Genomic DNA, 27,938 nt, shown 5'->3' with positions numbered 1-27,938 from the left:
GATCTCACCAGCGCTCTATATAAGGGGATCACAATCTCCCTCTTCCTGCTTGTTATACCTCTAGCTATGCAGCCAAGCATCCTACTTGCTTTTCCTACCACCCGACCACACTGCTCACCCATTTTGAGACTGTCAGATAACTTCTTTATCAGGAGGCAAGTGGACTTTCTAGGTTTTCACTTCTCATCCAAGAAGCTTCTTACGGTCTGACTGGATGGCGTGGGGTGGAAGCAGTAGTGGGCCACCATCGCCTTCCATGCGCTCCCGGCATCACGCATGCTCAAGGTGCAAGATTTGGCTCCCAGGGCATGTGCAGCAGCAAAATCTTGCACGAGGTCACTTGCACACGCAAGATTTCACCAATTTTCTGCTTTTGTTTCTTCTGTGCATGCGCAAAAGCAAAAAGGCCGAAAATAAGGTAAGTGACCTGCTCCACTGCAGCCCTCCAAGAAGATGGCATGGGGCTGGGGAGCAGGTCGGGCGGCCCCGAGCTCTGGCCGTGTGGCCTGCTCTGTGCCCTCCCACGCTGCAGGCATCTCGGTGCAGCTATGGTGGCCTGAGCAAGTTATGATCTTTGGGAGCACAGCGCTGCTCCCAAAGGCCACGACACGCTCGGGGCACCATTGCTGCGTGTGCCAAGAGGTGCCTGCAGCGTGGGAGGGCAGAGAGCAAGCCATGTGGCCGGAGCCTGTCTTCTGCCGCATTCCTCCCAGAGACCAATAAGAGCTCAGAGTTGGACTCCTCCGGGTCCCGTCAACTAAGCAATGCAGGTTGGCGGGGCCACGGGGGAGAGCCTTCTCTGTGGCCGCCCCAGCTGTATGGAATCAACTCCCCCCCCCCCGATATCCGTACTGCTCCCACCCTGCTGGTCTTTCGCAAAGCTACGAAGACCTGGCTTTGCCGACCGGCCTGGGGGCCATAAATTCACGGCTTGATGTCCTGCTGTAAAATGGCGTTTATGTATATGAATGTGTTTTTTCTTTTCTTTTTATAATATTCTTATTATTTTAGATTTGTATGCCGCCCTTCTCCGCAGACTCGGGGTGGCCCACAGCAATAATAAAAACAATGCACAATAACAAATCTAATATTTAAAAATACTTAATATTAACCGCTCCAAACGTGACTGTAAAAAATATGACTTCAGTAACCGAGTTGTCGAAGTGTGGAGATTTTGAGGAGTCACCATGCGCACACACACTCCAAGAAGAAAACCTCTCTTTTCCTATTTACATGTCATTTCTAGCCCCCCACCCCCTCCAAAAAGGAGCATTCGTTTCATTTAGTTGCCGTTTCTGGCAAACGATGCTTGGTCAGCTCCCAAAGATAATGAATCTTGGGGGACCTCGAGGAGAAAAGCTATCGGCGATTGGATTTGAATAGGAATTGATCAATGGGAACATCTTCAAACGCCATCGCCTTCTGTCGCTAGATGGCGCGTTATAGAGCAATAACACTGGGAACAGCGGCGACTGAGTTATTCAAAGGGAAGGGAGAGAGGCCGAGATTGAACGCGTTGAAACGATAGAATAGTACATTGCTAGAGCGGGTGCGCAGAGGAGTCGAAGGGCAGATTAACTTCCTCTTCCGGCTCACCTACGGGAGGAGAAAGGCATCGGCGGAGGCTCTTGTGCAGTTTCAAGGGTCGGAGCTGCTCCCGGGAGGTGAGTGGAGGGCAGGTCGGAGGAAAAGCCGGGAGCAAGTCCAGCCTTTGGGGTTCCTCCACGGGCCAGATGCATAGGAAGCAAAGAGAGGAGAAACATGATGGCTGCTGCTGCTGCATAGTCTTTCCCTCCCCAAACGTTATGCTGCCTGATTTAAAACGACTGCCTGTGATTTTCTGCTGGGAGTTTGGGGATATTTAAAAAGTCCCCATTTTTCATCTTTCATCTTAACCGCCCACCTCGTTCACGCTCCTTCAAAGACCCCTTGATTCCTTTGAGATTTTGTTGCTTCGATGGCAAGCCAGAAACCATTTATCACCTTTTCGTCCGATCCTAGAAAAATTTTGTCTAGCGCAATTGATTCTTTCTTAATACCTCATTCTTTTCTATCTTTTATATATATCATAATATCCCCACCATTCCAGTTCTGTTCATTCTTCTTTTAGCTCTTTTCTGGATTTTAAATCCTCTTCTTTATTTAGAATGTTCTGATACATAACTACTTTCTCCATGTTCATAAAATTTGGATACACCAACAACACCTCTAAGCTGGAATTTCCATGTAGATCGGAGTTGCAGAAAAAAACAACTGCTGCCAACCTGCCTTCCTTGACAGCTTCAAGACTTGTGGACTTCAACTCCCAGAATTCCTCCACCAGTCATGCTAGCTCAGAAATGGGTGTTGAAGTCCACAAGCCTTAAACTTGCCAGGTTTGAAACCCTTGCACCTCTAACCCCTAACTCAGGGGTCTTCAAACTTGACAGCTTCAAGACTTGTGGACTTCAACTCCCAGAATTCCTCCTTCAGTCACAAGCCTTAAACATGCCATGTTTGATGGCCCTTGCACTCCTACCTCAGGGGTCTCCAAACCTTCACTGAGGCCATGTGCTTGTCCCAGTCACGAGCAAGGAATCCCCTCTCGCCAGCTCCCCCAATGGAGAGACCTACTTTCCCCCAGAGACGAGTGCTTCCCCCGTGGTTCAACCGGCCACATTCCTGCAAGGGAAGCGGGTGTATGGGAAGGTCTCTAGCTCTGACCATCTCCTCCTCCCTCGTGACCCCCCGAAATTGGGAGCAGGATATGGGACTGCCCTCCTGGTGCCCTAGGAGAGGCGCTGCTGATGTGGTGGCTCCTCTCAGCAGGCTACTTCCCCGTGCAGGATTTGATGTAAGAATGCCGCCGAGGGACAAACAGCGAGCAGATGGATTGGCCCGGCCTTCGACCTTCCAACATGGGGAGGACGGGAGGCTGCTGCTTCCACCCTCGCCACTGCTTCTAATGGATGCTGAGGCAAATGGGCAGCGTTGTGTGCTCGTCAGATCCGCTTCATCCTTTCTCCTCAGCCACACGGGTTTCGGTTCCATCCGAAGAGGGGTGGCTGAGGAGGAAGGATGAAGTGGATCTGACTGTTGGGTGGTGGTCAGTGGCGGTGGCAGCAGTCGTCCCCTAGTCCCAGTGGTGGCTTTTCACACGGTTTGGCAACTGGCCCCGGCTGCCACTACCAAACTTGGTGGGAAGCCTGTGTCGCCAGACTACGGGAAGGCTGTTGCCGCTGCTACTAACTACCCCCACTGGACTACGCCCCAAGTTTAACGGCATGGGGGAAAACCAGAGCTTCTGTCCTCTGTTGCGGATAGAACCGAATCCCGGGTGACTGTGGAGGAAGGAGGAAGCGGATCTGATGAGAACGCAGCGCTGCCTGTTTGCCTCAGCCTCTATTAGAAGCAGAGGTGGCGACGGAAGTGGCAGCCTCCCGTTCTCCCCTTGTTGGAACAAAACGTTTACAGAGGAGGAAGAACCGAGTTGGTTTACAAGACGGAGTGGCTGTGGGTTCTGCCTCGCAAGGACAATACCATCTGTCCGTCCATTAGCCTGGGGGGGGGGGACTACTGACCCCCTCAGAGAGGGTTTGCAACTTGGGCGTCCTCAATCCACAGCTAACATTAGAGCACCATCTTTCAGCTGTGGCGAGGAGGGTGTTTGCACAGGTTTGCCTGGTGCACCAGTTGCAACCTTATTTGGACAGGGAGTCAGTACTCACAGTCACTCAAGCTCTCATCACCTTGAAGTTCAACTACTGCAACGCTCTCTACATGGTGCTAACTTTGAGGAGTGTTTGGAAACTCCAGATTGTGCAGAATGCGGTTGCGAGAGCTATCATGGGGCTACCCAGATTTGCCCACGTCTCTCCAACACTCCGCGGCCTGCACTGGCTGCCGATTAGTTTCCGATCACAATTCAAAGTGTTGGTAATGACCTATAAAACGCTACATGGCATCGGACCAGAATACCTCCGGAACCATTTTCTGCCACACGAATCCCAGTGACCGATAATTCAGATCTAGGATGTGTTATTTGAGTGTTCCCTTTCTTTTTTGAGCAGTATATTTAAACATTCAATGTAGGTCTAGTTATTTAAAGTACTGCTCATATCTATAATCTTCACATTTGGCTTCGGAATATGCTCAGTAACTCTGCTAACTCCTTAATACTCAATAAATGCTTTATCCAATTTTATAGGAATGTTCTGAAATATAAAAAGTTTTTTTTGGTAGAATGTTCATTATTTCACTTTTTTTCGTTATTTGGAGACTTACCGGTAATCTTTCCATAAATTCTTTTTTCTGTATTTTGGACATATTTTTGACTCTCATTTTAGTTTTTTTCCTTATTTACTCGCAATCCAGCTGTTTCTCGATATTCACTCAGTACTTCCATAAAGCGCAATGCAGATTGTAGTGGCTCTTCTATTATAAATAGGAGATCATCCGCAAAGGCTTGCAGTTTGTAAATTTCTTTCTTAGTTTCCAGTCTTCTAATTTATTTACCTTTCCAGATTATGCTTGTCAATAGTTCTAGAGTTAATGTAAACAATGGCAGTGATACTGGGCTTTCGTGGGCAAAATGGATGCTTACGATTGAGTCAATATTTGAACTTGGATCTTGTTAGTTTTCTATATTCGAAATCAATCATAAATAATATTAGAGATTAAAATAGAATGTTGGTGTTTGTATTTTCATGCTAATATATATGGGGTGGGGATTTTTTAAATTTTTTTGCTTCTTTCACATGTCCTGCAGCCATTTTTCACATAGTTGGCCTTCTCCGGGTCCCGTCAACTAAACAATGTCGTTTGGCGGGCCCCAGGGGAAGAGCCTTCTCTGTGGCGGCCCCAGCCCTCTGGAACCAACTCCCCCCAGAGATTAGAACTGCCCCCACCCTCCCTGTCTTTTGTAAACTACTCAAGACTCACTTATGCTGCCAGGCATGGGGGAGTTAAGATATTCCTTCCCCCTAGTCCATTACAAGTTATGCATGGTATGTATGTTTGGTTTTATAATAAGGGTTTTTAGTTGTTTCATTAATTGGATTGTTACATGTTGTTTTTTATCATTGTTGTTAGCCGCCCCGAGTCTACGGAGAGGGCGGCATAAACATCCAATAAATATAATATATAATATATTAACCGTATCAGGAAAGCATAAAACGTATCAGGAAAGACTTAATGAACTCAATCTGTATAGTCTGGAGGACAGAAGGAAAAGGGGGGACATGATCGAAACATTTAAATATATTAAAGGGTTAAATAAAGTCCAGGAGGGAAGTGTTTTTAAAAGGAAAGTGAACACAAGAACAAGGGGACACAATCTGAAGTTAGTTGGGGGAAAGATCAAAAGCAACATGAGAAAATATTATTTTACTGAAAGAGTAGAAGATCCTTGGAACAAACTTCCAGCAGACGTGGTAGATAAATCCACAGTAACTGAATTTAAACATGCCTGGGATAAACATAGGTCCACCCTAAGATAAAATACAGGAAATAGTATAAGGGCAGACTAGATGGACCAGGAGGTCTTTTTCTGCCATCAGACTTCTATGTTTCTATGTTTCTAACCTTGCAGAAAAAGAGGATGCCAAGAAGACCACTCCAGACAACAGAGAATGAGAAGCAGCAATAAAATTCAAAATAACCCATCAATTAAATTTTTTTTCAATTCCTTTGCAATGTGACGTGGAAAAAAATAGAGTACATGAAGAAAACAATACATGAAAAGTCAAGGAGGATAATTTCTAAGTAAAGAAAAAATACCTGAAAGGGAGTGAGATGAAATATGTTCCAGCAAAAACTAAAACGTGCAGGCCTTTGAGGAAGGAAAGAGTGGCTTGAATCAAGGAACCACCAGGTAAGAGGTCAGAAATATTTTTTGCCTCAAGAATCCAAGAATATCAGTCTTAAGAGAACCCCTACATCCTGCCTAATGTGTGACAATCACAGATTGCAGATGACACCTGATTCTACACAAAAGGATCCCTCCAGTGAAAAGCCATACAAATGTTTGCAGTGCGGCAAATGCTTTACTCGGAAAAGCTTCCTTCTGATTCATGGAAGGATGGATCATACCGGAGAGAAGAGCTATGAGTGCTCCCAATGCGGCAAAACATTTAGCGTGCATTGGAAGCTGGTGAGACACAAGAGGACTCACACTGGGAAGAACATCTTTGAATGTCCTGTTTGTGGGAAAAGGTTCAGTCGAAATTCCCACCTGGTGATACACCAGAGGACTCACACCGGAGAAAAACCATATCAGTGCCTGGATTGTGGGAAAGGTTTTAGTCAGAATTCTTGCCTAGTGAGACACCAGAGGACTCACACAGGAGAAAAACCATTTCAGTGTCCAGATTGTGGGAAAGGTTTCATTGAAAATTCCCGTCTGGTGGTTCACCAGAGGACTCACACAGGAGAAAAACTGTATGAATGCCTGGATTGTGGGATACGTGTCAGTCACAGTTCCTACCTAGTGAAACATCGGAGGATTCACACAGGAGAAAAACCGTATAAGTGCCTGGATTGTGAGAAATGTTTCATTCAGAAGTCTGACTTAGTGAAACATCAGAGAATTCACACTGGAGAAAAACCATATCAATGCCTGGATTGTGAGAAATGTTTCAGGCATAATTACCTTCTAGTCGATCACCAGAGGACTCACACAGGGGAACAACCGTATGAGTGCCTGGATTGTGGGAAAAATTTCATTCAGATGTCTGACCTAGTAATACACCAGAGAATTCACACTGGAGAAAAACCATATCAGTGCCTGGATTGTGGGAATAGTTTCACTCGGAATTCCCACCTTGTGATACACCAGAGAACTCACAAAGGAGAAAAACCGTATCAGTGCCTGGATTGTGGGAAAAGTTTCCAGCAGAATTCCAACCTGGTGGTACACCAAAGGACACACACAGGAGAGAGACCGTATAAATGTAGTGATTGTGGAAAAGGTTTCAAGCAGAGTTCTAAGCTTGTGATACACCAGAGAGCTCATACAGGAGTAAAACCATTTCAGTGTCCAGATTGTGGGAAAAGTTTCAGTCAGAATTCCAACCTGATGATACACCAGAGATCTCACACAGGAGAAAAACCATATCTGTGTCTGGATTGTGGGAAATGTTTCCAGCAGAATTCTAAGCTTGTGATACATCAAAGGACTCATACAGGAGAGAAACCATATGAGTGTCCAGATTGTGGGAAGTGTTTCATACAAAATTCCTCTCTTCTCACACATAAGAAATTCCATATGAAACAAAATTTGATTTGTCTAGAGGAATCTTGAATTTCATTTCTCTTCTCTTTGGGACCCCAGTGAGAAATTCTTGCCTCGTTTTTTTGGTTAAATATTTCTTGGTATCAAAGATGAGTGAAATCTGAGCTTCCTTTTTCTGGTGTTGTACAGTTCCTTTTCACAGCATCAAGGGAAATTGCCATGCTTGGCCAGAGAAAAAGCTCTTAGATCTTTGTGAGGTAAATTTGCCACCTTGAGTTAATACTACATATACAGTTATACCTCATCTTACAAATGCCTCATCATACAAACTTTTCGAAATACAAACCAGGGGTTTAAGATTTTTTTGCCTCTTCTTACAAACTATTTTCACCTTACAAACCCACTGCCGCTGCTGGGATGCCCCGCCTCCAGACTCCCATTGCCAAGCACCCGTTTTTGCACTGCGGGGATTCCCCTGAGGCTCCTCTCCATGGGAAACCCCAACTCCGGACTTCCGTTGCCAGCGAAGCGCTTGTTTTTGCGATGCTGGGATTCCCTTGCTGGGATTCCCCTGCAGCATCGCAAAAACACAGAAGTCCGGAGGTGGGGTTTCCTATGGAGGGGAACCTCAGGGGAATCCCAGCAGTGCAAAAACGGGCGCTTCGGCTGGCAAAAGGGGTGAATTTTGGGCTTGCACGCATTAATCGCTTTTCCATTGATTCCTATGGGAAGCATTGTTTCATCTTACAAACTTTTCACCTTAAGGACCTCGTCCTGGAACCAATTCAGTTTGTAAGACAAGGTATCACTGTATTTTTTTAAATTATTTTTAAATAATAATTTATTAGATTTGTATGCCGCCCCTCTCTGCAGACTCTAAAACTACAAAACATGACAAACAGCAGCACGCAACATATATTCCCTTTTTAGAGCGGTTTCATAATGGTAGTATTTTAATGTTTATATTCCCCCCCAATCTCCAAATATTTTTATCCTTATTTTCCCATTATCCCTTTTTTTTGGGGGGGGGGGGGGGATAATTTTTTTTATTTTTCTCCACCTTAAAATAAAACATTGTATAAGTGCAAACACTACAACAATGCTTATCATAAAACATGTGTATTTTTCCTTCCCCCTCCTACTAAACATTCAATGGAGCCTCTTATATCTCTATCCTGAAATTTAATGGCTTCATCTAACAACATTGTTAGATATCAAAAATGAAAAAAAATTCTCCACTTTAAAGTGAGACGTTATTATTTCTAATCTCTAGCCAGTTATACCATTTATTGTATACTACATAATAATTTGTATCTTCCTTTTCCTTTATCTTCTTCATTATCTCATCCATCTCTGCACGGTCCAGAATTTTTCTTATCAGTTCATCCTCAGTTGGTATGTTAACATTTTTCCAGTTCTGTGCCTATGCTATTCTTGCAGCCGTAATTATATGTAAAATTAGATATTGTATTTCTTTAATGTATTTTCTATTACGTATTCCCAACAAAAATGTCTCTAGTTTCCACTCTATGGGTTGGTCGATATATCTTCCAACTAGTTTTCTAATTTTGGCCCAATACTTTTTTGCAGATGGACATGTCCACCATAGATGGTAATATCTTCTGTACTTTTTTACACTTCCAGCTCGTTGGTGAGATACTCAGAAACATATTAGCCAGCCTTGTTGGTGGGAGATGCCATCTCTAAACCCTCTTCAACTGGTTTTCCTTAAACTGCTGATGACATAGTCAATTTTATAATTATATCCCACATTTTGTCTCATTTCTCCAATTCTATATTATATCTAAAATTTTTTGCCCATTTAATCATTGTTTCTTTGACAACCTCATCTTATTTATTTATTTATTTATTACTTAGATTTGTATGCCGCCCCTCTCCGAAGACTCGGGGCGGCTCACAACATATAGAAACAAATCATAAGCAATCAGACAAATTTAAAATATTTAAATATTTAAAAACCCCATATGCTAACAGAGACACACACAGACATACCATGCATAAATTAAACGTGCCCAGGGGGAGATGTTTCAGTTCCCCCATGCCTGACGGCAAAGGTGGGTTTTAAGGAGTTTACGGAAGGCAGGAAGAGCAGGGGCAGTTCTAATCTCCGGGGGGAGTTGGTTCCAGAAGGCCGGTGCCGCCACAGAGAAGGCTCTTCCCCTGGGGCCCGCCAACCGACATTGTTTAGTTGACTGGACCCGGAGAAGGCCCACTCTGTGGGACCTAATCGGTCGCTGGGATTCGTGCTGGGTCTAGGAGATATTCTGGTCCAGTGCCATGAAGGGCTTTAAAGGTCATAACCAACATTTTGAATTGTGACCGGGAATTGATCGGCAGCCAATGCAGACTGCGGAGTGATGGTGAAACATGGGCATACCTTCCATTTTGTATCTCAATAAATATTTATATATTTTGCAATTAATTTTCTCTCAGTCCCTTGTATAATTTTGTCCAATTCTTGCTGATCCTTTTATATTTTATGAATGTTTTATCCTCTTTGTATTTAGATTGGATTTATGTATATGTCCACCAACCAATCCTCCTATGTAAATCAGGTTCAAATTCTTCTTTTATTTTCAAGTTTCCTGATATCTAATCATCTTATCTATATCAAATAATTTTAGATGCTTCAATGCTTCTATTGAGCATAACAACATTGGGATTTTTATAAATGCTCCCCCCTCCCCCCCCCCCCCAAAGAAAATCTGTAAAAGTGCCTTTGGAAACAGCTATGTGTTTTATAATTTTTATCCCATAGGATTGCATGCCATCCCACTTGCAGGTCATATCCTTCTATATGAGTCGCTTTGAGAAGGGCGGCATAGAAATCTAATAAATCAATCAATAAATAAAATCCTTTTGTTTCTTAATTCCATCCAGTCTTTTAAGTTAAGATAAGTGCATGATAATATATTTCTCACTCAGGTAATCTCCCCCCCCCTTTATCTTTTGTATGTTGCAGAAGTTTTAATTTAATCCTAGGTTTTTTCCCTTGCCATATAAATTTGGTAACTAATTTATTTAAATCTTCAAAGAATGTTTTCCCTAATTTAATTGGAATGACTTAATATTTTTGACAATATTTTCATTGAAAAAATGAAATTTGTTAAGTTTTCCAATTTTGTAGATCTTTTTTTATTTACTGTAGTATTTTATCATAATTCTCATTAATTGAGGAGCATTTTGCTGCAAGTCAAAACTCTAAATATTTTATTTTCCTAGTTATTTGCATTTTTATTTTCTCTTCCAATTCAATTTCTTGTAAGATTTTTAATTATTAATTTGGATTTGTTTTTACTGATCATAAGTCCCACTACCTCGCCAAATTCTTCTACTTTTTGAATCAGTTTAGCTCTGGTTTCTAATGGGTCTTGCAATATAAAAGGAGTGAAAAGGACCCAGGTATCTTCCTCCTGCACAGCCCTTTCTCCAGGTGGCAAAGTCAGAGCTGCAAACAGAGGGTGAGTTGTAGTTCCAAGCTGCCAACATTTCATTGTCCTCTTCAGTTTTCCGCATAGAAAACTGCTGTTGAAGGTATACAACATCCCAGGATGGAAACTGTCCAGAAGTGGGGAAAGTTACTCTTCCAATCCTCTCCTGCCATAAAAAATAAATATGGGTGGTTCTTGGGTTGCAACAGCATTTAGTGCTTGTGCTGTCAATCCTAAAGCCATTTTGGAAAGCCTGCAAGGCTAGTTAGAACAGTGGGAACCGGAGGAGGGAATAGGGATAGGAATTTGGAATACTGTGTTCAGTTCTGGAGACCTCACCTACAAAAAGATATTGACAAAATTGAACGGGTCCAAAGACGGGCTACAAGAATGGTGGAAGGTCTCAAGCATAAAACGTATCAGGAAAGACTTAATGAACTCAATCTGTATAGTCTGGAGGACAGAAGGAAATGGGGGGACATGATCGAAACATTTAAATATGTTAAAGAGTTAAATAAGGTTCAGAAGGGAAGTTTTTAATAGGAAAGTGAACATAAGAAAAAGGGGACACAATCGGTGTTCCTTCTAATTTTTTTGGGGGGGGGTGGAAAAGTATAGTGTCTGAGCGGCAGTCCCTTCGGGACTGGGCGGCACAGAAATAATTAACAAATAAACAAACAAACAAACAAACAAATAAAAAACCCACCCTGTTTTGCCTCAGAGAATTTCAAAATAAAATACTGTACTGTGTGTCTATAACAGTGAGCTCATAATAGGGCAACTCTATCAATATCAAAATGCCACTTAAATAGTTGAGCTAGTTTCAAACTAGATTTTGATTTTCTTTCTCTCTTCCTTACTCCCATTCTTTTTCTTTCTCTGTTCCTTCCTCTCTTTTTTCTATCTGTTTCTCTCTCTTCCTCTCTCTCTCTCCTTCCCTCTCACTCTTTCCCTCTCGGCTTCTGGGCAGGTTTGGAAAACTCTGAGTTGATGATGATTTTTAAGTGAGCGATTGCTCACTGCTCAGCTTAGAGGGAACTATGGACACAATCTGAAGTTAGTTGGGGGAAAGACCAAAAGCAACATGAGAAAATATTATTTTATTTTTAGATCCTTGGAACGAACTTCCAGCAGACGTGGTTGGTAAATCCACAGTAACTGAATTTATACATGCCTGGGATAAACATATATCCATCCTAAGATAAAATACAGAAAATAGTATAAGGGCAGACTAGATGGATCATGAGGTCTTTTTCTGTCGTCAGTCTTCTATGTTTCTATGTTTCTATAGCTGAGGATCTGTAGCCAAAATAAAATTCATTCTCCTGGGAACCAAGGACGTTCTCACCAGGTGCTGGGGAGACATGGACTGAAACCAGCTGTAGTCGACACTGTGATCTGGTTGGACGATGAGATGGACCTGTGGAGTGGGGGGTGGAAGAATTTTGTTTTTTTAATTTGGGTGGGGAAAACCTCGGGACCTTCGCAGTTGAGTTTACACCAGATGTACCAATATGACCAGCCTAATAAATCTGTATTTGGGAGCCGGGGTGGCGCAGTAGGTAGAGTGCTGTACTGCAGGCCACTGAAGCTGACTGTAGATCTGAAGGTCAGCGGTTCAAATCTCATCACCGGCTCAAGGTTGACTCAGCCTTCCATCCTTCCGAGGTGGGTAAAATGAGGACCTGGATTGTGGGGGCAATATGCTGGCTCTGTTAAAAAGTGCTATTGCTAACATGTCGTAGGCCGCCCTGAGTCTAAGGAGAAGGGCGGCATAAAAATCGAATTATTAATAATAATAATAATAATAATAATAATAATAATAATAACAACAACAACAGCAGCAGCAGCAGCAGCTTGGCATTGGGTCTATTAATAATAATAATAATTTATTGGATTTGTATGCTGCCCATCTCCGCAGACTCGGGGCGGCTAACAACAATAATAAACACCACATGTACAATCCAATCATAAAAAACAACTAAAAACCCTTATTATAAAACCAAACATACACACAAACATAAGATGAATAACTTGTAATGGCCTAGGGGGAAGAACTATCTCAACTCCCCCATGCCTGGCGGTATAAATGAGTCTTGAGTAGTTTACGAAAGACACGGAGGGTGGGGGCAGTTCTAATCTCCGGGGGGAGTTGGTTCCAGAGGGCCGGGGCCACCACAGAGAAGGCTCTTCCCCTGGGGCCCAACAAACGACATTGTTTAGTCGACGGGACCCGGAGAAGGCCAACTCTGGGACCTTATGGGTCGCTGGGATTCGTGCGGTACCAGGCGGTTCCGGAGCTAATCTGGTCCATTGCCATGTAGGGCTTTAAAGGTCATGACCAACACTTTGAATTGTGACCGGAAACTGATCGGCAGCCAATGCAAGCCACTTGGAACCCTGACAAGAACTGTTTATCAGGCCGCAAATGGACTTTCTGTTTTTTCTTTGAAGTTGTTTCGCTTCTCAACTTCTTCAGGTCTGACGAGTGTGTGGGGTGGAAGGATTGCTATTCCTTGCAGACAGCTGATCATTTGCATTCTTTCAGTGTCTGAGGCCACCTGGAGTTTTATCTGTGTCCTTAGGGTCACTTCAGTAGTGCAAATGTGGGTGGAGCCTTCCTGGCTACAGGATGTTTTCCATCCTTTACTCTTCAAGACAGGTGCAACCTGTTGGAGATCTTGTCCACACTTTAAATGGAAGTGAAAGACTTCCTTTAATTTTTCTTGAATTCCATTGGTGAAATGACCTAGCTGACTGAGAATCCCCATAGACCAGAAGTCTTCAAACTTGGCAACTTTAAGGCTTGTGGACCTTCAACTCCCAGAATTGTCCCGCCAGCATAGCTGGGTGGACAATTCTGGGTGTTGAAGGCTATAAGTCTTAAAGTTGCCAAGTTTAGGGACCCCTGTGTTGGTGCCAGACCTCCCATTGCTAAGAAGGGCTGGAGCATCAATAGGATATTACCATGCTGGTTAGCTGAACATGAAAGTAAAAGATACTAAAACCATAGAAGAGGCAAGGGGTCTAGCTTCAGTCTTTCAGCTTCTCTCAGTTGCAGAGGCAGATTTTGAGGAGTCACCACGCACACACACAGAGACACACACACTCCAAGAAGAAAACATCTCTTTTCCTATTTATATGTCATTTCTAGCCCCCCACCCCCTCCAAAATGGAGCATTTGTTTTGTTTAGTTGCCCTTTCTGGCAAACGATGCTTTGGGCTCAGCTCACAAGGATAATGAATGGCCTCTTGGGGGACCTTGGGGAGAAAAGCTATTGGTGAGCCCAATTGGAGTCGAGTTGGACTTGATGGCATTTAATGAAGCACGGAACCAATAAGACTTTCAATCCTGGGCCTAGAAAGTTTAGAACTAAGACGGCTTAAACAAGATCTAAGTATTGCCCACAGGATCATATGCTGCAACGTCCTGCCTGTCGGCGACTACTTTAGCTTCAACCACAACAACACAAGAGCACACAACAGATTTAAACTTAACATTAACCGCTCCAAACGTGACTGTAAAAAATATGACTTCAGTAACCGAGTTGTCGAAGCGTGGAACTCATTACCGGACTCCATAGTGTCATCCCCAAACCCCCAACACTTTACCTTGGATTATCTACGGTTGACCTATCCAGATTCCTAAGAGGTCAGTAAGGGGCGAGTACAAGTGCACTAGAGTGCCTTCCGTCCCCTGTCCTATTGCTCCCCTATATCTCCTATACCTTTCTTCTATTCCTATATCTCTTCTTTTATTCTTTCATTGATATGTTTCTCTTACTATACCTTCTTTTCTATTATTTCTTAGATATATTTTACTATGAGTATTTCCTCTATAACCTTCATGTATTTTACTATGTGTATATACGATATATACCCACTAAAACCCTCATTGTGTATTGGACAAAATAAATAAATAAATCTTCAAACGCCGTTGGGTAGTGTGAGCGTGTTCTTCCGCCGTCTGTCGCTAGATGGCGCGATACAGAGAAACAACCCTCGGTACAGCGGCGACTGAGCTATTCAAAGCCAAGGGAGAGAGGCTGAGAATGAACGGGTTGAAACGATAGAATAGTAGAGTGCTAGAGCGGGTGTGGAGAGGAGGCGAAGGGCAAAGTATTTTCCTCTTCCGGCTCATCTACGGGAGGAGGAAGGTGTTGGCGGAGCCTCTTGTGCCTTTTCGAGGGTCGGAGCGGCTGCCGGGAGGTGAGTGAAGGGCAGGTCGAAGGAGGAGCCGGGAACAAGTTGGGCCCTTTGGGGTTCCTCCATGGGGGCAAAAGCAGAGGAGGCAACGAGGGAGCAACATGGCCGCTGCTGCAGCATAGTCTTTCCCTCCGTTATGCCGCCTGATTTAAAACGGCTGCCTATAGTTTTCTGCTGGGAATTTTGGGACATTTTAAAAATCCCCGTTTTTCATCTTTCATCTTAACCGCCCACCTCGCTCACGCTCCTTCAGGGAACCTTTGATTCCTTTGAGGTTTCGTTGCTTCGATGACAGGCGAGGAGCTTCATGGGCCAAAGGGAGGCTTTAAATCTTGCATCGTTTACTCTGTTCGTGTCCCCAACTTTCTAAAATGAGATTAAACAAATCTGAGCCAATGCACTTGTGGAACGTTTTGCACACTGAAATGCACATGTGGCTAGATAGGTGTGGCCAATTTGACAGTCCTTTAAATAGGGTGTCCAGCAAATCTGGAAAACAGGAAAATCAGGGAATTATGAGGGAAATCGGTAGTTCGGGAAATATCAGGGAATTAATAAAAAAAAACCAGAATAAATCAGGGGAGAAAAATAAACTATTAAAATGTTTAAAAGTCAGGGGGAAATCATGTATAAAAAACCAGGGATCATGCTGCCTGGCAAAGTCAAGCAAAAATGAGCATAACTGTGGCAACAACGTGCTTCCTCAGCTATCGATATATTTCTCCACAGCTTAGCCATTTGGTATGATATCATCTACAACCACGCCTTAACTAGATCACAAGTTACAGGGAAATGCGTTCCCCCTGGACACCCTGTTTAAACATGCACACAAATTAAACATTTCATTTGATTTGCTCCTGAGGAAGTTTTATTTGCTTTGGTTTGCATGTTGCTCTTTTGGTTGACAATTTCTTTTTATTAGATTTCACCCCCAGCTCTTTAGCAGGCTAGTGGTTCACTTCAGGAAACTCGGCCCCAAGGAGCCTCACAGTCACAGTGAGCTCAAAAATAACTATCATGCTTTTACACACAAACAACACAAAAGCTACACACCTGACTCCTACACAACTGACTCACACACAAAGCAGAAGCAGCTGGACTTCGCCCAAAATGGTCCCTAGAACAAGCAGGAACAGTTCAGTTCAGAGAGTCACAGTTCAGGTGAATAGTTATTAAAAAATGCTTTTAAAAAGTTAAAAAATGGTTCATCAACTTTGACAATCTGTTACTACTGGTTCGGGTGACCCTGGCAGAATCAGTAGCATTTCACCCTGACAGTTTGACCATAACAACAATTAAAATTGAACGGGTCCAAAGACGGGCTACAAGAATGGTGGAAGGTCTTAAGCATAAAACGTATCAGGAAAGACATAATGAACTCAATCTGTATAGTCGGGAGGACAGAAGGAAAAGGGGGGACATGATTGAAACATTTAAATATGTTAAAGGGTTAAATTAGGTCCATGAGGGAAGTGTTTTTAATAGGAAAGTGAACACAAGAACAAGGGGACACAATCTGAAGTTAGTTGGGGGAAAGATCCAAAGCAACGTGAGAAAATATTATTTCATTGAAAGAGTAGTAGATCCTTGGAACAAACTTCCAGCAGACGTGGTTGGTAAATCCACAGTAACTGAATTTAAACATGCCTGGGATAAACATATCCATTGTAAGATAAAATACAGGAAATAGTATAAGGGCAGACTAGATGGACCATGAGGTCTTTTTCTGCCGTCAGTCTTCTATGTTTCTATTATAATTATTACTCATTGTACATTACTATTTTGATCTTATAAACATATCACTTGTCCTCATTTGTATATCTAAGCCTTGTCAGATTTCCATTCTCTAAGTCTTTCTTTCTCCAACTCCTTTTCTTCCTTTCCAACCATTGATAAAATTTGTTCCATATTTCAAAGTATTCTGTCTCATCCTTATTTTTAAGTTCTAATGTTAGTTTGTCCAGTTCTGCGCATGTCAAGATTTTTTTTATTACTGTATTTTTTTTGAATATATGACACCTTTTTACCCGCAAAAAGAGGGTGAATACTTGGCTGTCTCTTATACACCGAATGTAGCCTCCCCTAGCCACCCCCACCCTTTGATCTCTGCCTCCCATCAATTTGCTTCTTTGCAGCCAATAGCGCAGAGCCAGATTAACACAAGCAAGTTTTTATCAGCCTCACGACCCACAGCTGATTCAGCACAGGCAGGCCACCTGCTAGAACTGAAAGTGAAACTAGCTGCAAGGAGGCAAATTGCTGGGAGGTGGACATCTGGCAGTGTTAGACATAGAAACATAGAAAACTGACAGCAGAAAAAGACCTCATGCTCCATCTCGTCTGCCCTTATACTATTTCCTGTATTTTATCTTACAATGGATATATGTTTATCCCAGGCATGTTTAAATTCGGTTACTGTGGATTTACCAACCACGTCTGCTGGAAGTTTGTTCCAAGGATCTACTACTCTCAGTAAAATACTATTTTTTCATGTTGCTTTTGATCTTTCCCCCAACTAACTTCAGATTGTGTCCCCTTGTTCCTGTGTTCACTTTCCTATTAAAAACACTTCCCTCCTGAACCTTATTTAACCTTTTAACATATTTAAATGTTTTGATCATAATTTATAAAATTTATAATTATCATTTTATCTTCCTGTCTAAACATAATCTTATCTAATTCGCTATCTTCTTTTTGGAATCCATATTGTTCTATATCTTTTTTGTACCTAGATTTTATCTTAAGATATGGCCACCAGTCTGTTTCTATACCTTGTTCTCTTAACTCTTCTCGTATAAGAGCAGACTAGATGGACAATGAGGTCTTTTTCTGTCGTCAATCTTCTATATTTCTATAAAATGGACAAAGGAACTGTTGAGGTAGTGGTTAAATGGATCCAAATTTTTGGTTATAACATAGAACTAGAAAAGTGGGAGAATATATGGAATAAAAGTTATAAAATGAATCAGTAGCATATGAAGAGAACATATATAAAATGGTTCATAGATGGACCACCGGCCAGGATTGCAAGAATATATCCCAGTACATCTCCAGATTAAAATAGATCTTGGGTGTTTGCATGCTAATATATGTGGTGTGGTTTTGTTTTTGTTATTTTTGCTTTCACATGTCCTGCTGCCATTTTTCAACAATAATTAAACTAATTCATTGATATTAACCTTACAGACAAAGAGGATGCCAAGAAGAGCGCTCTGGACAACAGAGAATGAGAAGCAGTATTAAAATGCAAAACAACCAATCAATCAAAACCTTTTTCAAGATTTCAAAGTGTAAAAACTCTTCTTCTTCAGTAGATGAGAGACAGCGGAAAGAATAAAAGAACAAAGATTTGTCCTGGAAAAAAAAGAGTATACGGAATTGAAGACAACAATACATGAAAAGCCAAGGAGGATAATGTCTAAGTAAAGAAAAAATGTGGAATAGCTGAAAGGGAGTGGGATGAAATATTTAATTTATTCGACTTATATAATATAAGTTTTGGATAGCCAAAACTGGCAGGCCTTTGAGGAAAGATAAAGTGACTTGAATCAAACAGCCACCAGGTAAGAGATCAGAAATATTTTTTGCCTCAAGAATCCAAGGATATCAGTCTTGGAGAATCCCCCACAAATTGCCTGATGTGTGACAATCACAGATTGCAGAGCACATCTGATTCTGCACAACAGGATCCATTCAGTGAAAAGCCACACAAATGTTTGCAGTGCGGCAAATGCTTTGCTCGGAAAAGCTTCCTTGCAATTCATGGAAGGACCCATACTAGAGAGAAGCTCCATCAGTGCTCCCAGTGTGGCAAAACATTTAGCGTGCATTGGAATCTGATGAGACACAAGAAGATTCACACTGGGGAGAAACTCTTTGAATGCCCTGTTTGTGGGAAACATTTCAGTCAAAATTACCACCTGATGATACACCAGAGGACTCACACAGGAGAAAAACCATATCATTGCCTGGATTGTGGGAAACATTTCAGTCAGAATTCCTGTCTAGTGAAACACCAGAGAACTCACACAGGGGAAAAACCCTACGAGTGCTTGAATTGTGGGAAACGTTTCCGTTGGCATTCCAATCTGATGGAACACCACAGGACCCACACAGGAGAGAAACCGTTTAAGTGTAGTGATTGTGGAAAAAGTTTCAAGCAGAGTTATAAACTTGTGATACACCAGAGAACTCACACGGGAGTAAAACCCTTTCAATGTCTGGATTGTGGGAAAAATTTCAGTCAGAGTTCCCACCTGGTAGAACACCAGACGACACACGCAGGAGAGAAACCATATGAATGTCCTGTTTGTGGGAAAAGTTTCATTCGGAATTCCCAGATGATAATACACCAGAGAACTCACACAGGTGAAAATCTATACCAGTGCCTGGATTGTGGGGAACATTTCAGTCGGAGTTCCTGCCTGATGAAACACCAGAGGACTCACACTGGGGAGAAATTCTTTGACTGTCCTGTTTGTGGGGAAAGTTTCAGTCAAAATTCTCACCTTGTAGAACACCAGACGACACACACAGGGGAGAAACCGTATAAATGCTCTGTTTGTGGGAAATGTTTCAGTCAGAGTTCCTACCTAGTGAAACACCAGAGAACTCACACTGGAGAAAAACCATATCAGTGCCTGGATTGTGGGGAGCGTTTCATTCAGAATTCCTGCCTAGTGAAACACCAGTGGACTCACACAGGAGAAAAACCATATGAGTGCCTGGATTGTGGTAAAAGATTCCGTTGTAATTCCAACCTAGTGGAACACCACAGGACACACACAGGAGAGAAACCATACAAATGTAGTGATTGTGGGAAAGGTTTCAAGCAGAGTTCTAAGCTTGTGATACACCAGAGGACTCACACAGGAGTAAAACCATTTCAGTGTCTGGATTGTGGGAAAAGTTTCAGTCAGAATTCCAACCTGATGATACACCAGAGATCTCACACAGGAGAAAAACCGTACCAGTGTCTGGATTGTGGGAAAAGGTTCCAGCAGAATTCCAAACTTGTGATACATCAGAGAACTCACACAGGAGAGAAGCCATATGAGTGTTCAGATTGTGGGAAAAGATTTAGTCAGAATTCACACCTGGTGATACACCGGAGGACTCACACTGGAGAGAAACCGTATAAGTGTCCGGATTGTGGGAAAGGTTTCAATTGGAATTCCGAGTTGAAAGTACACCAGAGTAGGGGTCACCAATTTTTTGGGACCTTAGGGACCACTAAATTCATAATTTTAAATCCTGTGGACCACTAATATGAATCCAGTGCACTGCTTGCTGAAGCGCCTAGACTCCCAGTGTGGAGGACAGAAGGAAAAGGGGGGACATGATCGAAACATTTAAATATATTAAAGGGTTAAATAAGGTCCAGGAGGGAAGTGTTTTTAATAGGAAAGTGAACACAAGAACAAGGGGACACAATCTGAAGTTAGTTGGGGGAAAGATCAAAAGCAACATGAGAAAATATTATTTTACTGAAAGAGTAGTAGATCCTTGGAACAAACTTCCAGCAGACAGTAACTAAATTTAAACATGCCTGGGATAAACACATATCCATCCTAAGATAAAATACAGAAAATAGTATAAGGGCAGACTAGATGGACCAGGAGGTCTTTTTCTGCCGTCAGACTTCTATGTTTCTATGTTCTATGATATGGGTTCCTTCAGGCACTTAGCTTGCCTGTCTGTTTCTGCAACCTTAAACACTCAAAAGAGCCGACCTGTTTCCCACAAAAAACAAAACACGAGGAGCCACAAAATGTGGGTGGGCCTGGCCAAGTCGACTGCCATTCAGTTACCGCCTCGAGTCTGCGGGGAGTGGCGGCATACAAATCTAATTAATAATAATAATAATAATAATAATAATAATAATAATAATAATAATAATTTTGGATTCGAATTAGGGCATGGATGGAAGAAATATTGGGCTATAAAATTGAGATAAAACCGGAAATGTATTTATGAGGCATAATTAGAGGCAAACATAGCAAAGAAAATTACTACTTAATAAATCACTTACTGCTGCAAGATTAGCATATGCACAAGTCTGGAAACAAGATAAGATTCCAAACAAAGAAACGGTAATTAAAAAAATATTAGACTGCACCAAATTTAGCAAATTAACATATGAGATTCAAAACCAACAAAATAAGGACTATTACAAAGTGTGGGGGAAAAATTACAACTGGGTGGAAATTAAGAAAAAGGTACAGTAAACAGAATTGTTGAAAAATAAATTTTGTAAATATTAAAAAAACCCAAAAAAAACCCCAATAATAATAATAATAATACATAACACTTCTCCTCCAGCCATGCCTACCCTGGGTTGGCGTCTCCCAATGTTTTGTTTTCTACGGGAAACAATTATCTCTGCCTTTCTCTCTCTTTCTCTTTGTCTCTTAATCTCTCTCCCTCTCTCTCATTCTGATTCTCCAGCACTTTCTTGGTCTCACAGGTGCTTCTTCGACCTTTATTGGTACTGCACGCACCTCAGTCGCTCAGGGAGATGCATGCCCTGCCCTCTGCTCCGAGACACTTGCCTGCAGCTGATGCTCCACATTGTAATGGATTCCAAGAGAAGGTGGGGACACCATCTCCTCCATTGTGAAGCGTGCTACATTTAACTGTGCTGCAAGAGCAATGGGCGGGCCATGGTGGTATCGACAGCAACAACAAACAGCCGAGCCGGGTCAGTATCTCCGAACGGAGGGGAAGTCTCACTGAGTGACCGAGGTGCACGCAGCATCAAAAAGGGCCGGAAGAAGTGCCTGAGAGACCCAGCAAGATATGAAGCAACTACAGGGACGTTTCGTTGCCGCTATGGAATATTGAGTAAGTCTCAGCTGCTGTTGCTGTTCTCAAGCCAGGCAGGGAGTGACTAGGAAGGGAGGGTGAGGGGTTGGGCCAGCACTTGTGGGTTCAGTGGATAGGGAGCCACAGCTGGGATTGAAAGAGCTGCAAGTTGCCCACTCCCATTGCTTTGATCCATCTGCGCCACGGTGCCCGTCCCTTTGCCATAACAGCACCTATACCTTATTCTGACCAGCGAGGGCCTCACTATTATTTTGCATATTGCACCACCTGCAAAATTGCAGGTTACAGGTACCGCCTTCTTCGGTGGAGATTTCCAGCCTCGCCATGAGCTGGATGGCCAGTCTCATATTCCAGGGCTCTAGTCACAGGATTGGCCCATTGGTCATCCCTAAGCAGCTACTCCACCCAAGTGCACTGCGGACCACCAAAACTTTCTCACAACACCAGTTGGTGATCTCTGCACCAGAAGACATACAGCAGAAAAACCATATGAGTGCCGGGGGATTGTGGGAAAAGTTTCAGTTGAAATTCCAGCCTGGTGGTACAGCACAGGACACACCCAGCAGAGGAAGAAATGTTTGCAGTGTGGGAAATGTTTCAGTCTGAATTCCCACCTGGAGGAGCACCAGAGGACTCACACAGATGAGAAACCATATGAGTGTCCGGATTGTAGGAAAGGTTTCCAGCAGAATTCAAAGCTGGTGCTACACTGGAAGATTAACACAGAAGAGAAAGCTTACGAATATCCCGATTGTGGGGAGGATTTCAGTAGTAGGTCTACCCTTATAAAGCATGTAAGATTAGACATAGGGGGAGTAATCATTCAAACACCCAGATTGCAGGCAGTTTTCATAAACCTCACACCACTTTTTAAGGCAAGCGATTCCATTGGTTGATTTTATTTATTTATTTATTATTTAGATTTGTATGCCACCCCTCTCCGCAGACTCGAGGCGGCTCACAACAAGATACAGCAATCATAACAAATCCAAATAATTTAAAAGATTTAAGAAGATTTAAAAAGAACCCCATTTACTAACAAACACACACACAAACATACCATGTATAAATTGAACATGCCCGGGGGAGGTGTTTCAGTTCCCCCATGCCTGACGGCAAAGGTGGGTTTTAAGGAGTTTACGGAAGGCAGGAGAGTAGGGGCAGTTCTAATCTCCGGGGGGAGTTGGTTCCAGAGGGTCGGGGCTGCCACAGAGAAGGCTCTTCCCCTGGGGCCCGCCAACCGACATAGTTTAGTTGACGGGACCCGGAGAAGGCTCTGTGGGACCTAATCGGTCGCTGGGATTTCGTGCGGCAGAAGGCGGTCTCGGAGATATTCTGGTCCAGTGCCATGAAGGGCTTTAAAGGTCATAACCAACACTTTGAATTGTGACCGGAAACTGATCGGCAGCCAATGCAGACTGCGGAGTGATGGTGAAACATGGGCATACCTAGGTAAGCCCATGACTGCTCTCGCAGCTGCATTCTGCACGATCTGATAGTTCTGGCTGTCTTAAAATTATCCTTATTTCTAATTTGAACGTTTCCTTGATCATTGCACACCTATAGTTTCTTCTATAGCTTTCAGGTCCTTTGGAAAATTGTTTACCCTCATCCCTTCCTTTGTGACAGCCTCACAAATATTGGAAGACTACTGTCATGTCACACCTGGTTCTTGTCTTCACTGAATACATGATGAATTCTTGTAACCGTTCTCCACATGTTTTAGCCTGTAGGCCTTTGGTCTCGACTTCCTTTCTTATATCTTTTTTTCTCTTTTCTCTGATCTCATATGAGCTTTGTTTCTTCTTCCTTTTTCTCTCTCCTTTCTCTAATCTCATCTGAGTTTCCTTTCTTGGCCCGATGTAGTAGATCCCTTTAACAGAGTCAGGGGAAAGTGCCATTGCTGGGCCAGAGAAAGCGAGTTTAGAGCTTTATTAGGTAGCTTTGCTGCCATGGCTTATCTCTACATATAATACAGGGGATATAAACTATGTATTGATTTTTTTTTTTATGCCACCCTTTCCTTAGACTCAGGGCGGCTTACAACATGTTAGCAATAGCCCTTTTTAACAGAGCCAGCATATTGCCCCCACAATCCGGGCCCTCATTTTACCCACCTCGGAAGGATGGAAGGCTGAGTCAACCTTGAGCCGGTGATGAGATTTGAACCGCTGACCTACAGATCTACAGCCAGCTTCAGTGGCCTGCAATACAGTACTCTACCTGCTGGGCCACCCCGGCTCTTGTATGTATGTATGTATGTATGTATGTATGTATGTATGTATGTATGTATGTATCACAATACTATAGAGTCTCCTGCTTGAGCAGGAGTTTGGACTGGAAGACCTACATGATCCTTTCCAACACTCTAATTCTGTTCTGTTTCGTATTTTTACTTAGCATGAAAATGTATATGGCAGCCCAACTAATGGTGACTGCACAGTTTACAGCAATAAAACCTCAATATTAAAGCCAATAAACGCCATATATTGCAAAAATGCAAAGCGTCCACATTTGACATACAGTTGCCCTGCAAATGCAGTGCACTTCTATCAAGGTTGATGGCATTTGGACCGTCTGGCAATTCCAAAAAAGGTGATTCTTGCCTTTGTTCAAATTAGAAGTTAACCAGGCCTCCTGGCCTTACTAACTGCATTCATTCCCGATGCGATTCCTTCTCCAAACTGGTAATCTTTCTCCTCGAAAAGAATTAAATTGGAGAGGTTAACCACAGGATTAGCGGCAAGTAAATTTGATTATTAAATATGTAGAGTGCCTCAAGCAAGTTGCACAAGGACAGCCAAAATGCAGCCATTTGGGGGATTCATCATTTCCCCCCTCTTATTTAAAATATTTATGTAACAATGTTATAACAAACACTGGCCGGCTCACAATCAATGATTAACTTAAAATCCATATTAAAACCAAATATAGGTAAACAAAAACCAGATACTAAATCAAGCTTCTGATGTGCAGACACCTCTTATCCCAGTGCTTAGGGGAACCGATAGATCTTTCTTGGAAATACTGTGTTCAGTTCTGGAGACCTCACTTACAAAAAGATATTGACAAAATTGAACGGGTCCAAAGTCGGGCTACAAGAATGGTGGAAGGTCTTAAGCATAAAACGTATCAGGAAAGACTTAATGAACTCAATCTGTATAGTCTGGAGGACAGAAGGAAAAGGGGGGACATGATCGAAACATTTAAATATGTCAAAGGGTTAAATAAGGTCCAGGAGGGAAGTGTTTTTAATAGGAAAGTGAACACAAGGACAAGGGGACACAATCTGAAGTTAATTGGGGGAAAGATAAAAAGCAACGTGAGAAAATATTATTTCACTGAAAGAGTAGTAGATCCTTGGAACAAACTTCGGTAAATCAACAGTAACTGAATTTAAACATGCCTGGGATAAACATACAGTAGTCCCTCACCTATCGCTGGTGTTACGTTCCAGACCTGGCTGCAATAGGTGAAATCCGCGATGGGGAATTTATCGACTGATAGTACTTATTTAAGTATTTATATTGTAATTGTTTGGTAAGTTTTCATTGTTTTAAGTGTTTATAAACCCTTCCCACACAGTATTTATTTTAGATACAGTATTTAAATACAGTATTTACAATTTTAGATATATATATTTTTTGAAAAACCTGCCGATTGAGTTCGGCGGGCTGTTTAAATCTGCCGATCGGCTTCCTCAGAAACCCGCGATGAAGTGAAGCCGCAGTAGGTGAAGCGCGGTATAGCGAGGGACTGCTGTATATCCATCCTAAGATAAAATACAGAAAATAGTATAAGGGCAGACTAGATAGACCATGAGGTCTTTTTCTGTCAACAGTCTTCTATGTTTCTATGTTGTTTTATGGAAGTTTAGGAGGATAAAGGCCTCCCAAACTTCAGGGGGAAGAGTGTTTCATAGGGAAGAGTCTGCAATGGAAAAGGCTCATTTTCTAGCTCCTATCACATGGCAATATTTAAAGGAAGTGGCTAGGAGTATACCCACCGTACCTGAGCTGCCCCCCAGTGCAGGGAAGGGAACAATTGATGCACCAGGTGAATCTGCAAAGCCTCTCCCCAACCATGGCCTCCTCAAGCAGGAGGTGTGAGTTCAGGAGGACTCCCAGTTTATGCACCAGCTCAGGTAAATCATATGACCCCAGGACACTGCAACTATCACAAATGTGAGTCAATTGCCAAGCATCCTTATTTTGATCATGTGACAGCGGGAAAACTGCAATGGAGATAAGTTGGGGGAAATGGTCATAGGTCGCCTTTTCAGTGCTGTCCTAACTTCAAATGGTCACTAAACGAAATGTTATGTCCAAGACTATCAATGCCGTTTTGGGGATGCGGCCTAGCCTGAAGCCAGACTGAGAAGGGCCGAGTGTCTTTCCTCCTGCCCTCTTCAGCTGCACTTGTAAGCAATGTTCCCTCTAATTTTTTTTTGGTGTGGGCGGAAAAGTATAGTGTCTGAGCGGCAGTCCCTTCGGGACTGGGCAGCATAGAAGTACTGTATAAATAAATAAATAAATAAATAAGGGGAAAATTTCTTCTTTTTATTAAAAGAAATTAATAATAAAACAAAACCAAAATCTATTACTATTAAAACTAAACATTTCTCTTTTTTCTCCACTTTTTTCTATCATTTCTCTCTTCCTCTCTTATCTCTCTCTCTCTTGCTTTCTTCCTCTCTCTCCCTTCCTCTCTTCTCTCTCTCTTTCTCTCTTTCTCTCTCTCCCTCTTGCTTTCCCTCTCTCCCTCTCCTCTCGCTTTTTCTCTCACTCTTTCTCTCTCTTGCTTTCTTTCCCTCTCGTTCTCTCTCTTGTTCTCTCCCCCCCTCTTTCTCTTTTTCTCACTTTTTCCCTCTCTCTTCCTTTCTATCTCGCTCTGTCTGTTGCTCTCTCTCTTTCTCTGCCTGTCAGCGAAGCGGCTGTGAGAGCACTTTCTCGGAGCGCTTCAGGAATGCCTGTCCAGCCTCCTGCAGCCTCTTCGCTGACAGCCCGGGACAAAAGTGTTCCCAGCACTGCAGGGGGGGGGGTCGTTCCCAAAGCGCTCTCGCAGCCCCCTCGCTGGGCATGCAGATGAGGAGAAGTCGCAGCTGCCGCCACTGCTGCGGGAAGAGCCATGCCCCAAGATGGCAGGCAGAGGAGAAAACCAGACAGAGGGGCAGATCGGGCGGGCGGGGGCAGTGGCGAGAGGCCAGGGGCGTGAGGGGGCCAGAGGCAGCCGAAGGAAGCTCAGCTCGGGGGCGGGTCCGAAGCAGCAGCAGCTGCCACCGCCTACTCCACCCCGCGCTTCAGCCACACCGGGGCCAAGTAAGCCGAGGCTAGGCCCATCGCCCCCGGCTCCAAGGGGCAGTCCCCAGTGCGGGGCCTGGGTGGCGGGCAAGCATCAGGAGAGCCTCGCCGTCACCTGGCTGGGGAAGAGCTCTCCTCCCCTCCCCGCGATCCGGGACGGTGTGGCTTTGCACGCCATCAATGAGTTAGTACGCGGGGCGGGGGGGATGTCCAGATGGCTGCACAGGCACGCACCCGCACAGCTTAGAGGTAACAGTGCTTATAAGTGATCTTCATCTGCAGAAGTGCCTTGAACTGCTCAGCCAGAAAAACCTCATGATTTTCAAACTGCATTGATTGATTGATTTACCTATTGATTTACCTATTTATTTATTTATTTATTTATTGCATTTATATGCCGCTCACTCTGAAACTGACTGAGCAGCTAACAACAGTTACAAATATAATACTTATAAAAAGAACAATAAAAGTATCAATAAAGTCTACAATACAAAAGGTCTTAACAGCTTTCCGGAAGACCAGTAGGGAGGAAATAATGTGAATCCCTAGGGGCGCAATTGATTCCACAGGGTGGGAGCCACCACAGAGAAGGTTCTTCCCCAAGGTCCCGCCAACCGGCATTGTTTGGGGGACAGGACCTGAAGAAAGCCGACTCTTAAACATTATTTTCAAACTGCATTACAAACTTTGTGCTGTTGAAGGCACAAAGGCAACCAGGATGCTAAATGTCCAGAAGGGTGGGAAATTACTCTTCCAGCTCTCTTGATGTTGAAAAAGAAATAAGGGTGGTTCTCAGGTTACAACACCAATTGGCCCTGGAACATCCATTGCTAGGCAAGGATGAGGCACACCAATAAGGAATACCAGGATTTATAGCTAAATTGGGAAGTAAGAGAAAATAAAATCTCAGATGGGACAAGCTACAGCCCTAACAGCTTTGCTGAT

General features: G+C 43.1%; 1 protein-coding gene across 1 annotated transcript; it reads left to right on the top strand.

The window, feature by feature from the left end:
• The first annotated feature begins 1,586 nt into the window (after positions 1 to 1,586).
• LOC139163089 (zinc finger protein 850-like) lies at positions 1,587 to 20,248 on the top strand. The gene is made up of 3 exons (XM_070744030.1): positions 1,587 to 1,664; positions 5,570 to 7,229; positions 18,799 to 20,248. The coding sequence occupies exons 2-3, from the start codon at positions 5,927 to 5,929 to the stop codon at positions 20,133 to 20,135; spliced, it is 2,640 nt and encodes an 879-aa protein (XP_070600131.1). The 5' UTR covers positions 1,587 to 1,664; positions 5,570 to 5,926; the 3' UTR covers positions 20,136 to 20,248.
• The last annotated feature ends 7,690 nt before the right edge of the window (positions 20,249 to 27,938 follow it).

This window comes from Erythrolamprus reginae, chromosome 2 (genome assembly GCF_031021105.1).
Source record: "Erythrolamprus reginae isolate rEryReg1 chromosome 2, rEryReg1.hap1, whole genome shotgun sequence".
NCBI classification, from domain to species: Eukaryota; Metazoa; Chordata; class Lepidosauria; order Squamata; family Dipsadidae; genus Erythrolamprus; species Erythrolamprus reginae.
The sequence above is the reverse complement of the archived record's forward strand: the minus strand, read 5'-3'. Positions and strand labels throughout refer to the sequence as shown.